At 41.4% G+C, this 14685-nt stretch overlaps 1 protein-coding gene across 6 annotated transcripts in view; it reads left to right on the top strand.

Moving 5' to 3' along the window:
• Positions 1-14637, top strand: part of Kiaa2026 (KIAA2026 ortholog) — an 85473-nt gene extending 70836 nt beyond the window's left edge. For 5 of the 6 annotated variants that reach the window (XM_052714481.1, XM_052714483.1, XM_052714484.1 and 2 more), the window contains 2 exons: positions 8220-8407; positions 9415-14637. In XM_052714481.1, the coding sequence (XP_052570441.1) occupies positions 8220-8407; positions 9415-13031 (3805 nt within the window). In that variant the 3' untranslated portion in view covers positions 13032-14637. The remainder of the gene's footprint in view (positions 1-8219; positions 8408-9414) is intronic. The other variant, XM_052714482.1, reaches the window with a different exon arrangement.
• The last annotated feature ends 48 nt before the right edge of the window (positions 14638-14685 follow it).

Genomic DNA, 14685 nt, shown 5'->3' on the forward strand with positions numbered 1-14685 from the left:
TTTATTAATTTATACCTTGCCACGTGGCTTGTGGCTTACCGGTACTTTACATCTTTTTTGTCCTGATGGCGGCTGGCAGTGTCTCCTCACTCAGCCTTCCACTTCCCAGCTCTATTCTCCTCCTTGTCCCACCTACACTTCCTGCCTGGCCACGGGCCAATCAGTGATTTATTCATTGACCAATCAGCAACACATTTGACATACAGACCATCCCACAGCACCTCCCCTTTTCTTTTCTTAAAAAGGAAGGTTTTAACCTTTACACATCTCCAAAGTCAGCTTGGTATATTTGGGAATTTGGGCGTAGCTTCTCTTACTACTTCCTGCTGGAGGGGGGCGCTGTATCTTCTGGGGAAACAAAGAAAATTTTAGGATCATGGAGTAGTCCGTGAGGCTGTATCATCTGAGCCAGTTGTCTTGAAACGGTTCTGGATGTTGGATCATCTGGGCCATGGTGTCATCGGAGACCTTTCAGGGGGTCTTGGCTGGTCAAACCTGATGTATCTTACTCTGGAACAAATCCATAGCCTCTTGCTTTCTGTGGAAACAAAAGAGACTCTTTTCCAAAGCAACATATCCTTACATCCAAATTTTGAAGTCAAAGTATCTTTAAAATATACGTACTGGTTTAACTCAGCTTCCTTTACAATCAAACATCTCTCTGTAGTTAAGAATCCCAAAGACAACACAATCCAGACTCTCTGTGTAATAGTCATCTCTACGTGGCTTATTTTTTATATTAATTTTACTGTCTCTTTAAAGACTTTATTTTTTAAAACCATGAATTTGTTTCTATACTGTATATATCACCTTTTTTTGTCTCTTTCAAGCCTACGTATATTTTACACACATTTTAAACTATTACATCTGAATCTGTCTTATTGTGAATCTATTGCTTTAAGCTGCAGCAGCTGTGGCTGCTGGCTCCGCCCACCTCAGCTTCCCAACATGGCGGCGGCGGTACTGTAGTTTTCCGCCAGTTCTGGGAGCTATCGTGGGTCTATGCTTTTATCCAAGCAGCGTGTAGCCCCAAAACCTCTTTTTTTGTTTTGCACCAGCAAAGGCTAAATCCACCATGCAGCTCAAAGTGCCACTTGCAAAGGTCTCATTCCCGCCATACTGCAGATCGAGCGCACACGCCAGTAGCTCAAACCGGCAGCTGCCGCTCATTTGAGAGAGACAATTAGGAACTGTTTTTAGCTCTGTTTTAGAATCTTTTTTCTCAGTTTTTAGGTGGAAACTCTTGCCCCACGTTGGGCGCCATTTGTTGCTAGAGTTTTCCTGCCTGGCCCACAGTCAGGACAAATCTCTCTCACCCGCCAGTCCCAAGCCGCTCAAACCCGACCAAGTAAACACAGAGACTTATATTGGTTACAAACTGTATGGCCGTGGCAGGCTTCTTGCTAACTGTTCTTACAGCTTAAATTAATCCATTTTTATTAATCTATACCTTGCCACGTGGCTTGTGGCTTACCGGTACTTTACATCTTCCTTGTCCTGATGGCGGCTGGCAGTGTCTCCTCACTCAGCCTTCCACTTCCCAGCTCTATTCTCCTCCTTGTCCCGCCTATACTTCCTGCCTGGCCACGGGCCAATCAGTGATTTATTCATTGACCAATCAGCAACACATTTGACATACAGACCATCCCACAGCAGTGTGTGTGTGTGTGTGTGTGTGTGTGTGTGTGTGTGTGTGTGTGTGTGTGTGTGTGTGTGTGTGTGTAGGGCAGGGGCTGGAATTACACTTGTGTTTGCTGTGGTGCACAGGTGGAAGTTAGAGAACAACCTGCAGGGAGTTGGTTCTTCCTTCCTCTGTGTGGGTCTTGGTGCAAGCACTTTTATCCATTTGAACCATCACTGAGGCTACCTGACCTTAAGTTTTAAAGCATTCACTCTAGATGCCATGTTGAAATAGCTGTAAAGGTAGAAGCAGGTGAACTAGTTTACTATAGTAGTTACCCTGAAAAAAGTGGCAGTCGCTCATAGTATTGCACATGACAGGAAGTGATTGGATTTTAGATACAGCTTCAAAATAGAATTGGTAGAATTTGCTTAATGAGTGTATTATGGAGTGTGTGGTGGGTTAATCCTACTGTCAACTTGATGGCATTTAGAAATGGTATGGAAACAAACCTCGGGCATGTCTGAATGGGATTTTCTAGATTAGGTTAATTGAGGTAGGAAGGCTCACCCTAAATGTGGCCTGGGGCCCTAGACTGAACAAAAAGGAGAAAGGGAGCTGAGCTGCAGTATTGTCTATGTTTCCTGACTGGGTCCAAGGGAACAGCCACTTGAAGCTCCTGTTGCCATAATGGACCCTCAGACTGAGATAATAGACCCCTTCCTTCCTTCCTTCAGCTGCTTCTGTCAGGTATTTATACCAGCAGTTAATGAAGTAGCTAATATAAATGTGATAGAAATTGATGAGTAAAAATTAATTTTTGGTCTAAACAATTATCATCATGGATTTGCCATTAACTTAGACAAGAATGATTGAAAGAGAATCAATTTTGAGGAATAATAGGGATAAATAGTTTGGATTTAAACATGTATGTTAAGTTTGATATTCTTTGTAGACACCTAATTGGTGGTGTTGAGTAGGTATTATGTGAGTTATATAAGTAAGTCAAGAGCATTACTAGACTTGAGGTACGAATTTGGGAGTTACCAACATTGATTATATTTAAAGCCATGAGATTAGTAGAAATTGTGTGGACAGTGGACATTCTAACATTTAGAAGTGAGGAAGCAGCAATCAGGAGGCTGAGGCAGGCAGATCTTTGTGAGTTCAAGGACAGCCAGGGAGGGCTATTACAGGACAAGCCAGAGAAACCCTGTCTTGGGGGGCGGGGGGAGTGAGGCAGATGAATAGGATGAGAAGAAGCTTTGGGAGAATGCTTAGTAAGAGAAGAGGATAACCAAGGAAGAAAGGTGTCTTGGAAACTAGGTTAAGTTGAGGAAGAAGAATCTCTGGAAGAGAATTAGAGGAACTGAAGGGTAGTCCTCTTTCTTGTCCTTTGGCATAAAATGGAGGAGAGAAGTGAGGTAGCACCAAGAAATACAGATTGGGGTATAGACATAGCATTCGGGGTTCTAGAGTTGCTTGTTTTATTAATTAGATAAGTAATTGTTTTGGATTAAATGGAGGGGCATTTAGTATAGTAGTATCTGGAGAAGAGAGGATACATGTAATTGGGAGCGTTAACATAGGTAGAGAGATGGAAAATATGAATAAAAATAAAGATATTTGCAGATAAGATGTGGAGCATATAAAATATTTTTCCAGTTCTTTTTATTTTCTGTGAAATACAAGTAGTCATTAGCTGAAAGTAAGGATAGAAATTACCACTGAATAGGTAATTTCTCTATTCTAATACTACAGATGAGAAGATAAATTCACTTTACAATTATTCTTTGCTAGCTCACTTTAGTATCTCATAGCCCCATTAAATCCTTAAGCAACAATTTAAGATAAATTGTAAAGAATTACTTGGTAACACTTGTATATGCAAGTGCTGTACATACTGACACACTGTGATGTGCTATTGTTATCCCCAACCTGTAAATGAATAACTGATACTCCAGAGGGATTAAGGAATTTGCCAAAAATCTTATAATAGAGGTAGTGCTTAAACTCCAATATACACAAATAAAAACTTGTAGTAAGCCGGGCAGTGGTGGCGCACGCCTTTAATCCCAGCACTCTGGAGGCAGAGCCAGGTGGATCTCTGTGAGTTCGAGGCCAGCCTGGACTACCGAGTGAGTTCCAGGAAAGGCGCAAAGCTACACAGAGAAATCCTATCTCGAAAAACCAAAAAAAAAACAAACTTGTAGTAAAAATATACTGAAGAATGTATGTTCAGATTTACATTGTGAAACAAAGGGCCGGGGAGATGGTTGGGTGCATTAAGGTACTTGCTCCTGATCCCCACCTGACCTGAGTTCCCTTGGGACCTGCAGGATGGAAGGAGAGAACTGACTCCTGCAGGTTGTCTCTGACTTCACACTCACTGCTCTGTGACACACCTGCTCATGCTCGCCCTCCCGCGCGCGCTCGCCCTCCCTCCCTCCCTCCATCCCTCCCTCCCTCTCTCTCTCTCTCTCTCTGACACACATACACATGATTGATTGATAGATGGGTGGGTGGACGGACGGACGGATGGGATGGATAGATAGGATGGATGGATGGATGGATGGATGGATGGATGGATGGATGGATGGGTGGGTGGGTGGGTGGGTGGAAGGACGGACGGATGGGATGGATAGATAGATAGGATGGATGGGTGGGTGGATGGATGGATGGATGGATGGATGGATGATGTAAACAAATTTCAAACAAGGTAAAGGTTAAGGGTAAAGTAGAAAACTTAGTTTAATCATAAATAATAATAAAGGATCTCCAGAATAGCATGTAATCATTTGGAAATGTTCTGTCTCTCTAGTTTCTCAGAAACAACCAGAATCCTATAATAGTTAGAGGTCATTTCAGCTTTGCTGCCCTAGGCTTCATGAACACGATTTCTAATAAGACCAAACGTTTCTTACTCCTAGGACTAAGTGATATATTTGTTTGTGATAATCTGTATAACATTAATAATAATCAGTACTGTCACTTAGGACTGGTGAGATAGCTCAGAGAGGAAAAGTGCTATGTAAGCCTGGTGAGCGGAGCTTCAGTCCTCAAACCCATGGTGGAAACTCTCCTCTGATCTCACATGTGCACATGGCACAAGTGTGCTTTCTTGCAAACATGTGCACACTCGCACGCGCACACACACATATTAATAACAAATAAAATGCAAAATTATTATCACTTAATTTTTTAATGATTTTTCTAGACTGGCACAGTGGTGTACACTTGTAATCCCAGCAGTTGGGAGTCTTAGGCAGGAAGATTGTAAATTTGATCTAGGCTGCTACATAGTAAGACCTTCCTTTCAAAACCAAGAAAAACAATCTAGACTGCACTGTAATGAGTAATTTAGGGCTATATCAGGTTGGAGTAATAGTTCATTTGGTAAGTACTTATCTTGTAATAAAACGATTGCCTTGCAAGCACAAGGACCAGAGTTTGATCCCCAGAAGCCATGTTTAATGCCAGGTGTTGTGGCGCACGCCTTTAATCCCAGCACTTAGGAGGTAGAGGCAGACATCTCTTAGAGTTCAAAACAAGCTTGTTCATTATAGCAAGTTCCAGACTGGCCAGGGCTATATAGTGCTACCCTGTCTTTAAAAAACAAATAAGCATTCGGGAGGCAGAGCCAGGTGGATCTTTGTGAGTTCGAGGCCAGCCTGGGCTACAGAGTGAGTTCCAGGAAAGGCGCAAAGCTACACAGAGAAACCCTGTCTCGAAAAAAAAAAAATAATAAAAAAAAATAAACAAACAAAATCACCTTTTTTTTTTTGTTTTTTTTTGTTTTTTCGAGACAGGGTTTCTCTGTGTAGCTTTGTGCCTTTCCTGGATCTCGTGCCGTAGACCAGGCTGGCCTCGAACTCACAGAGATCCGCCTGCCTCTGCCTCCCGAGTGCTGGGATTAAAGGCGTGCGCCACCACCGCCCGGCAAAATCACCTTTTTTAAATAATTTTTTATTTAAAATTTTTTTTGCCTTTTACATACCAACCCGTTCTCTCTCCCTCCCCTTCTCCCGCCCCCCCCCCCCCACCTACTCCCATCCCCTCCTCATAGAGGGTAAAGTGTCAAGCATGTACAAGACATGCAGATAGATCCCTGGGGCTTGCTGGCCAGTCTTGCTGGTGAGCCCCGAGCTAGTGACGTGGAACTCATTTTTCAATTCAAGTAGAAAATTTTAGGTATTTATTGCTTTTCTTTTTCCTCAAATATAATATTCTTATTATTTGGGAATTTTGTACAATGCACCCTGATCATACTTGCTTCCCATTCCTCCTAGGTCCATCCTCCTACCCTTGCACCCAAAAGCCCCACCAAGTCCAATCTGTGTTGCTCATGTATTCACTGGAGCATGGTCAGACGCCCATGAAAGAAAACTGAGCCCTTCCCTACCCCTGCCAGAGGCTATCGGCTGTGAAGAGCTACACATCAGCATCTTTCTTTAAAAAACAAAAACAAAAACATTTTTTTCATTTATTTTACATACTGGCCACAGTTTCCCCTTCCTTCTCTCTTCCAAGGTCTCCCCTCCCCTTCCACCCCCCCCCCCCCCCACACACACACACCCCGGTCTCCAGTCTCCATTCAGAAAGGGGCAGGCCTCCCATGAGCTTGAGCAAAGCTTGGCACATCAAGTTGAGGCAGGACCGAGCTCCTCCCCTTGCGTCAAGGCTGGGCAAGGTAATCCAACATAGGGAACAGGTTCCCAAAAGCCAGCTAAGCATCCGGGACAGGTCCTGATCTCACTACAAAGAGACCAAGCATACACATGCTTAGGTGAGTCCCATGGAGGCTCCCTAACTGTTGGTCCAGAGTCCATGAGCTCCCATCAGCTGTCTCTGTAGGTTCTCCCATCATGACCCACTGGCTAATACAATCCCTCCTCCCTTTTTCAAGCAAGACTCCTGGAGCTAACCCAGTGCTTGGCTGTGGATCTCTGCATCTGCTTCCATCAGTTGCTGTATAGAGTATCTCTGATGACAATTAGGGTAGTCACCAATCTGATTACAGTGGATGGCCAGTTCAGGTACCCTCTCCACTATTGCTAGGAGTATTAGCTGGGGTTATCTTGTGGATTCCTGGTGGTTTCCCTGGTGCCAGGTTTCTCTCTAATTCCAAAATGCCCCCCCCAATCAGGACTCTCTTTCATAACTATCCCCCTCCATCCTGCCTCCAGCCTGCCTCCCACACCCAACCCTCCCAACCTGCTCCTTTAAGATTTCATATCTCCATCCCATCTCCCCCTCCCCCCAGTTTACTCAGGAGATCTCTTCTATTTCCCCTTCCCAGGGAAATCCATGCATCCCTCTTTGGGCCCTCCTTGTTATCTACCCTCTCTGGTTATCCTATACTTTACTCCTACTTATGAGTGAGTACATACCATACTAATACCAATACTCCTCAAATTGTTCCACACATAGAAACAGAAAGAACATTGTCAAATTATTTTTGTGAGGCCACAGTTACCTGAGTATTAGGTACTACACAAAGACTTGACAAAGAAAGACAATTACAGACCAATTTCCCTTGTGAGCATTGATGCAAAAATACTCATAAAATACTGGCAAACCAAATCCAAGAATACATGCAAAAGATGATACACCATGATCTAATATGCTTCATCCCAGAGATGCAGGATGGTTTGACATACAAAAATCTGTCAATGTACAAAAATTACCATATAAACAAACAGAAAGAAAAAATATGATCATCTCATTAGATGCTGAAAAAGCCTTTGACAAAATCTAACACCCTTTCATGATAAAGGTCTTGGAGAGATCAAGGATACAAGTAATATACCTAAACATAATAAAAGCAATATACAGCAAGCCAACAGCCAGCATCAAATTAAACAAAGAGAACTCAAAGCAATTTCACTAAAATCAGGAACAAGACAAGGCTGTCTACTCTCTCCATATCTGTTCATTATAATTCTAGCTAGAGCAATAAGACAGCAAAAGGAGATCAAGGGGATACAAATTGGAAAGGAAGAAGTCAAACTTTCGATATTTGCAGATGATATGATAGATATATAAGTGACCCCAAAAATTCTACCAGAGAACTCCTACAGCTGATAAACTCCTTCAGTAATGTGGTGGGATACAAGATTAACTCAAAAAAAAAAAAAAGTAGCCCTCTTATATACAAATGATAAACAGGCTGAGAAAGAAATCTGAGAAACAAAACCCTTTACCATAGCCACAAATAATATAAAATATCTTGGGGTAACCCTAACCAAACAAGTGAAGGACCTGTATGATAAGAACTTCAAGTCTTTAAAGAAAGAAATTGAAAGAATTGAAGATACTACTTTTCTTAATAGTTCTAGCTACAACCCTCAGAAAGACAAATAGATGGTGTATTCAAGTTTTATTCAGAAATTGTAAGATATAACCTTTAATTTCTTAAGCATATAGCATAAGTTTTATCTTTTTGGGCAATTAATAATTGGCAAGACTGAACTAATAGGCATTTTAGATACACTTAAAACATCATAATTTAATGACAATTGAAAGTATTTCAAGGTTTAATTTAAAATGCTAATTAATTTAGCTTCCAGAAGCTCCACGTTACATTGGTTTATTTTAGGAGCCGCCTGAAGAAAGACTATGATGATTTCCAAAGACAACCCGATCACGATCAGTTTACTAGGGAACTATGGACTACTGAAGACTGTGAAGGGAACCCTGAGAGAGAGCCTCCTAAAGCAGAAATCAGTAAGTCTGTAGATGCAGCAGAACCTCTAGACAACCTGGAGAAAGAGCACGTGGATTCTGGTAGGCATTCAAACTTTTTAAATATAAGCACACAGAGAACTTTGTTTGTTGTGAAGGCAAAAGGTAATGGGGTCAGTGACTGTTGATTGAGGAAGTCTGATAATTTACAGACATACTACCCATATTCATGTAAGCAATTTATTATAGTCGTTATTAATTTTCTAAGAGTCTCTGGAGCCAGTGCCTAACCCTAAGTTATAGATGTGCCGTTGCCTGTTGCAGATCAGACACTGCTCATCTGTTACCCATTTGGAAGCCACTGATCATCTTTTTTTATTGTTACTGCTCTTAAAGCTCTGTTGGTAAAGTTTGCTGTAAATGAATTTGAGAAATCCGTAACATTCTAAAGGTTTTTTAAAGTGAGGTGTGTGGCCAAGGTTGATGGCTGACTAAGACCAAAGTAAACACATCATTCTAATAAGTATGGGTAGCTAAAGCAAATTAAATGTGATTCATTTCAGCTCATCAGTGGCATTCTTTAGTTATATGAGAAGTTAATATGAAAACTTGTGGTTAGTAATATGTTAACATATTTCATATCTTTTGTGAATTGTAAGAGTGAACTTCTTTTGACCAGATAGGACCACAGTTCTTTAAGGATAAAGAACAAGAAAGACTGAACGTTTGTTTTCATTTTTAGTCTGTGAAGACTAAAATACTGAATTGTAACCATTCCTCTATGGTTTCCCTATCTAGAGAAAGAAAACTAGCCAAATTAAACTGAGTATCTTTTTAAAAGCCGTGAGTTTTTCCTTAACACTTAAGCATTGGCAGCAGGGTTAGTCCCAAACGAATCTCAGTAATAAGTTGCTCTTAAGCATAACTGGGATATGGGAAGTCAGCATGTCAAAGGTCACTGTTACCTTCTTTCGTAGTGCTGAAGCTTTGGAATGACTGTACAGTAGACTTTTTAAATTGCCTGCTCAAAGATTGACTTTAATTTTTATAATTGGTGTTACACAGTCACTGTTTTCTATAAATAAAATGCTTGTTTTTACAATTTTCAGATGATATGAAATTATCAGAAATAGGCTTTCCTTTGGCCAGAAGCAAGTTGTTGAAAAAAGAATTGTCTTCTAAAGATGTAGTGAAGATACTGCCTAAAACACTTAAGCGACAGTCCAAACAAAGTAGTTATCTGGATGATAGCACAAAAGAGCTTTCCCCAAGGAAGAGAACAAAGCTCAGCACAAATGAAACCGCACTTGAAAATGTAGAAGCTGATATGCAGATAGACTGTTTGAGTGAGTCAAAACATACAGAACTGCCATTTTCGGAGTCATTGGCCTCAAAGGATTCAGTACCAGTGTCCACTCTCCAGAAAGGGACCAAACCTATTCAGGCCTTGCTTGCAAAGAATATTGGGAACAAAGTGACCTTAACAAATCAACTGCCCCCTTCCACAGGTAGAAGTGTTCCTGCTGTGGAAAAGCCAGCTCTATCTCCTGTAGAAACAAGCACCGTAAAACCAGCCTTGACCTGCCTCACCAGTACAAAAGGACCTTTACAGATGGTATACAAAATGCCCTGTGGTCAGTGGTTGCCAGTCGACCTCCACAATAGTTCTGTCAAGATTCAGATGCAGCCTGTGGTGGATTCTAAAACAGGAGAAAAGATCATGCAGCAAGTTCTTATTCTGCCTAAGAACTTTGTGATTCAGCACAAAGAGGGGAAAGCAGTTGCAAAAGAGCTAGCAGCACCCCAGCAGAAAGGTGCAGAGCATTGTTCATCTTGCCCCCAGACAACAAGTGTGACCTGTTCTTTCGTGTCTGTTCCTGTCACGTCAGGAGGGACAGTTTCTACCCAACTGCCTGGTACAGTTTTCAGTAAGACAGTTGCAGCTTCATCAAATGTGAGTGCTAGATCACAACCGTTGTCACCTGTGACCTCCGGAGGGAATGTGTCAGTGTCCCCAGTGAAGACTGGCCAGAGTGAAGCAGTTTCGTCGGCCTCCTTCCCCCAGCCTCTCACTTCAGCCACCATTTCTTCAACAGTTCAGCCTCTCTTACCAGCAGCACCACTAACTGAGTCTACAGAGCCTGGCCTTTCCCTCCCCTCTTCCTCACAGCACACTCTCGATTCTTCTGAAGCAAAGCAAGAACTGAAGACCGTGTGTATAAGAGATTCCCAGTCGATTCTTGTTAGGACGCGAGGTGGGAACACTGGAGTTGTCAAAGTACAAACTAACCCAGAGCAGAACTCACCCACCAGTTTATCTTCCAGTTCTCTCTTCACCTTTGCGCCTCACCTTCAGGCCTTTCTGGTGCCAAAGTCAACCTCATCCCCTGCTTTTTCACAAGTAACTGGAAGGACTGCTGCATCTAATCTCCCATCTTTCAGTCAAACACCTACTTGTGTTTCTATTTCATGTGGCTTTCATCCATCCGTGGGGAAAAATTTCAAACCTATATTAAGCCAACCCTCCAGCAGTGGCTGTGTGGGCCCCCTGATAGAAAAAACCTCCTACATGCCCTCTTCACCCTTGAAGCCCTCTGTTTCTTCCAGCTCATTGCTACCATCAACAGCAAATAGTTCAGTTAGTGTAATTAGCATATCACCAGGAAATTTCGGACAAACCAATCCGAATGTTATTCATACATCAGCTAAACCTCAACAAGTAGATTACATCACAAAAAGCTACTCAGTTACAAGATCAGAAGCAACAGCAGCAATAAATGGAGATGTGCTCAGTGAGACTCCTGTTCAGAAACTTATGCTGGTATCAACTCCATCTGCTCTTCCTTCTAGCAGTGGACCTTCAGTTAATATGGCACCAGCACCAACATCTACGAGTGTTTCTACCCAGAAAGTAGTTTTCATTAATGCTCCAGTTCCTAGTGGCACTTCAGCCTCAGCTATTGTTGCAGAATCATTAAAACAGACACTTCCTCCTCCCTTGAATAAAACATATGTTAAGACTCCAGAGCAACCCCAAATAGTACTAATTCCGTCTACAGTGGGAACACCAATAAAAATAAATTCTTCACCAACTGTGTCTCAGATTAAAGATGTGAAAATTGGACTGAACATAGGTCAAGCAATTATAAACCCTCCAGGAAACCTGCCAGCGATACCATCAGTTAATATATTGCAGAGTGTGCTGCCAAAAGGAGAAGACAGAAGTAGTAAGGGCCATGGTTCACCCTTGTCCACAAGTGGTGACTCAGTTCCAGCAAGCTCAAATACTGTGAATCAGAACCTTCCTCCTGTTAATGAGTCAGTAGTTTCTACAGCAAGAGCTACAAACAGGTTTTCAGGAACAGGAGCAAATGTACCTTTGAGTTCCCTTTCAGTGACCTCATCCTGTGCTTCAGTTGGGACACGACCTCCTGTCTTAGTCAGTGGCAATGATACCTCTTCAAGAATTATGCCTGTTTTGTCAAATAGACTCTGCCCGTCAAATCTGGGAAACACTGTGGCTATATCAACTGTAAAAACAGGACACCTTGCGTCATCTGTTCTCATTTCAACTACACAACCAACAGTGTCTCCTAAATGTTTGCCGTCAGCCTTGCAAATCCCTGTTACTGTTGCCCTGCCTACACCTGTGACTACGTCTCCAAAAATAATCAACACAGTTCCACATTCGGCAACAGTACCAGGAGCCACACGCCCTGTATCTCTTTCCAAAAGACAGTCTCGGACCTCTCTCCAGTTTCAGTCGCCAGGGCCTTCAACTACAGTGCCAACAAATGCAAACACAAATAAACCTCAAGCTGAATTACCATCCCTCTCACCAAGTCCAGGTAAAATAACTAATACTTCCAATATTACATCTATGCCAAACCAGCATATGCCCCCTTCGTTAGTAAAAACAAGTCCCAGTAACAATTCTACTGTAGGTGGCTCTGCCATTCACACTTGTGCACCGCCATTAAATATAACTAGTCTGGCAGGTGCTCCATTCAGTGACCCTTGTATTCAGCAAAAAATAGTTATCAACACCAGTACACCTTTGGCACCAGGTACTCAAATCATGATGAACGGAGCCCGGTTCATTGTTCCACCACAAGGTCTTGGAGCTGGTAGCCATGTCCTCCTCATCTCTACTAATCCAAAATACGGACCTCCTTTAGTTATTAACAATGCCCAGGGCATACCGGCTACACCAGTAGATAACCCTGTCCAGAAGACCATACAGACATCAAATAATTCTTTAAGTGGGCAGCCTTTAAAGCATTCTGTAAGAAACTCGACAAAGATTGTAAACTGTCTTGGAAGCCCAAGTTCTCTCTCTACAGTACATTCAACACCACAAATCGTAACCACACCTGCTAAAGTTTATGTTCCCCCTGCACCAACGGTGCCATTGACTTCGGTAATGAAGTCCTCTCCAGCTGCTCTTTTGACGAAGACATCTTTGGTTTCTGCCATTTCCTCCAATAATCCTCCACTGCCAAGTAGCACATCGGTGTTTCATTTGGATACCTCTGTCAAAAAGTTATTGGTTAGCCCAGAAGGAGCCATTTTAAATACCATTAATACTCCAGCATCTAAGGTGTCTGCGTTGTCTTCATCTCTTCCTCAAGCTGTTGTGTCTGCTAGTCAAAATCCTGCCTCTGTCTTCCCTGCTTTTCAGTCACCTGGTTCAGAGAAGCCTGACACAGCTGCATCTCGAGTTTAGACTAAATGAGCCAGTTTTTAAATAATGGGGCATTGTTTTAACTCCCACAAAAATTTTAACTGTTTGTTATACTGTTGAAAACATGCTGTTCATATGTGTGTGTGTATGTGTGTGTGTGTGTGTGTGTGTGTGTGTGTGTGTGTGTGTGTGTGTATGTGTGTATGTGTGTTAAGGTATCTCCATTAGCTTGCACAAGACTTTGTTTTCTTGGGGAGGGCAAAGTATACCATTTCACTCATTGGTGTAAAGATATTTTCCAAGGTTCTTTGTTCAAAATATGTCATCGAGATTTACCTGTCTATATAACATAAATTGAATAAAGTCAAGTTTGACTAGTTTAAGTAAGCTAGCCTTTACATAATTATATCGATGTTTCTTCTTAAATTTGGACTGTTGTGATGTATCTACCGTATACTATTCTTTGTCATTAGTGACATCTTATTTTTGTTTCTGTAAAAAGAATATATATATATATATATATTTATGCATTAAGAAAATGCAGTCCATGATGTAAAATTGTACATATTCCTTAAATCCCTAATAATCTGTTCTAAATATATGTACAAAGAACAATACTGTCTTATTTATGTTTTGTTTACATAATGTATAGTTTTTTAAGTATTTTAGTAATTTTGGACCAGTGAACTGTTAGCAACAATGCAGAAGAATCTGCATATAATAAAGTGAGTTGCTGTATTTCTTTGTTTGAATACCATTTTTAAAATGTGTTCTTGTCCATTGAAAGAATACATGGTATAAATGAAAACAGTCCTTTAAAAAATGTGTTCAGATTGGAAGTATCTAGAAATAGTAGCACTTGCACAGGCTTTGCACTTGACAGAGCTTCCTTTCTTGGATCTACTTGGATCTTCACAGTCATCTTGGGAGCTGAGTAGCATGTCCACACTTACCAGGTTCATGGGAAGTAGGGCCAGGACATGATCTGATGCTTCACAGTCTTTCTCCATAGTTCTACTTTACTTTTGGTTTGAAGTGTTCATTCACAATTTTATGGTTCCAGACATTTAAAAAGAATAGGAAAAAAAAACCCACCAAATCTGTATTGACCAAACAAATGTGTGTTGTTGTTGTTTTTAGATAAGAATATTTTGGTTTATGTCTATACATCCAAAACATGTTTCTTAAAACTTTTTTTTTAAGGTTTCTCTATGCCCCTAAACAGGCCTGGAACTTTCCATATAGCCCAGGCTGGCCTTGCCTCAGCCTCCTGAATGTACCAGGATTACAGATAATGTCCTACCATGCCTGGCAAACTTATTTTTTAATGATCTGGGTTCATAAGAGGTTGCAAAAGTAATGCAGAGTGGTGATGTTCTTTACCTTCCTTCTCCACATTTCTGCTTAAATTGAGGTCTTGTTCATTGTTACTGATCTTCCAAAACGATGTCTAAGAACATGAATTTCTCTGTCATTTGGAATTAAAAGTGAGCAAAACTAGTAGTGCTCTTTCTTCTTTTCCACATGCTATGGAGCAGCTGCTGAAATTCTCGTGTGAAGCCGCTGCTGTTGCTCAGGTGGTTTGACTCAGGGCTTGACTTTGCTTGAGAATGTGCTTCATTGTAAATAAAAGGTAGCTTTGCACTTCCTGGAGCTTTATATCTGATTATCTTACTGACATACTGATACAGACACA

This window comes from Peromyscus californicus, unplaced genomic scaffold (assembly GCF_007827085.1).
Source record: "Peromyscus californicus insignis strain IS unplaced genomic scaffold, ASM782708v3 Scaffold_4__1_contigs__length_199733344, whole genome shotgun sequence".
Classification (NCBI taxonomy): domain Eukaryota; kingdom Metazoa; phylum Chordata; class Mammalia; order Rodentia; family Cricetidae; genus Peromyscus; species Peromyscus californicus.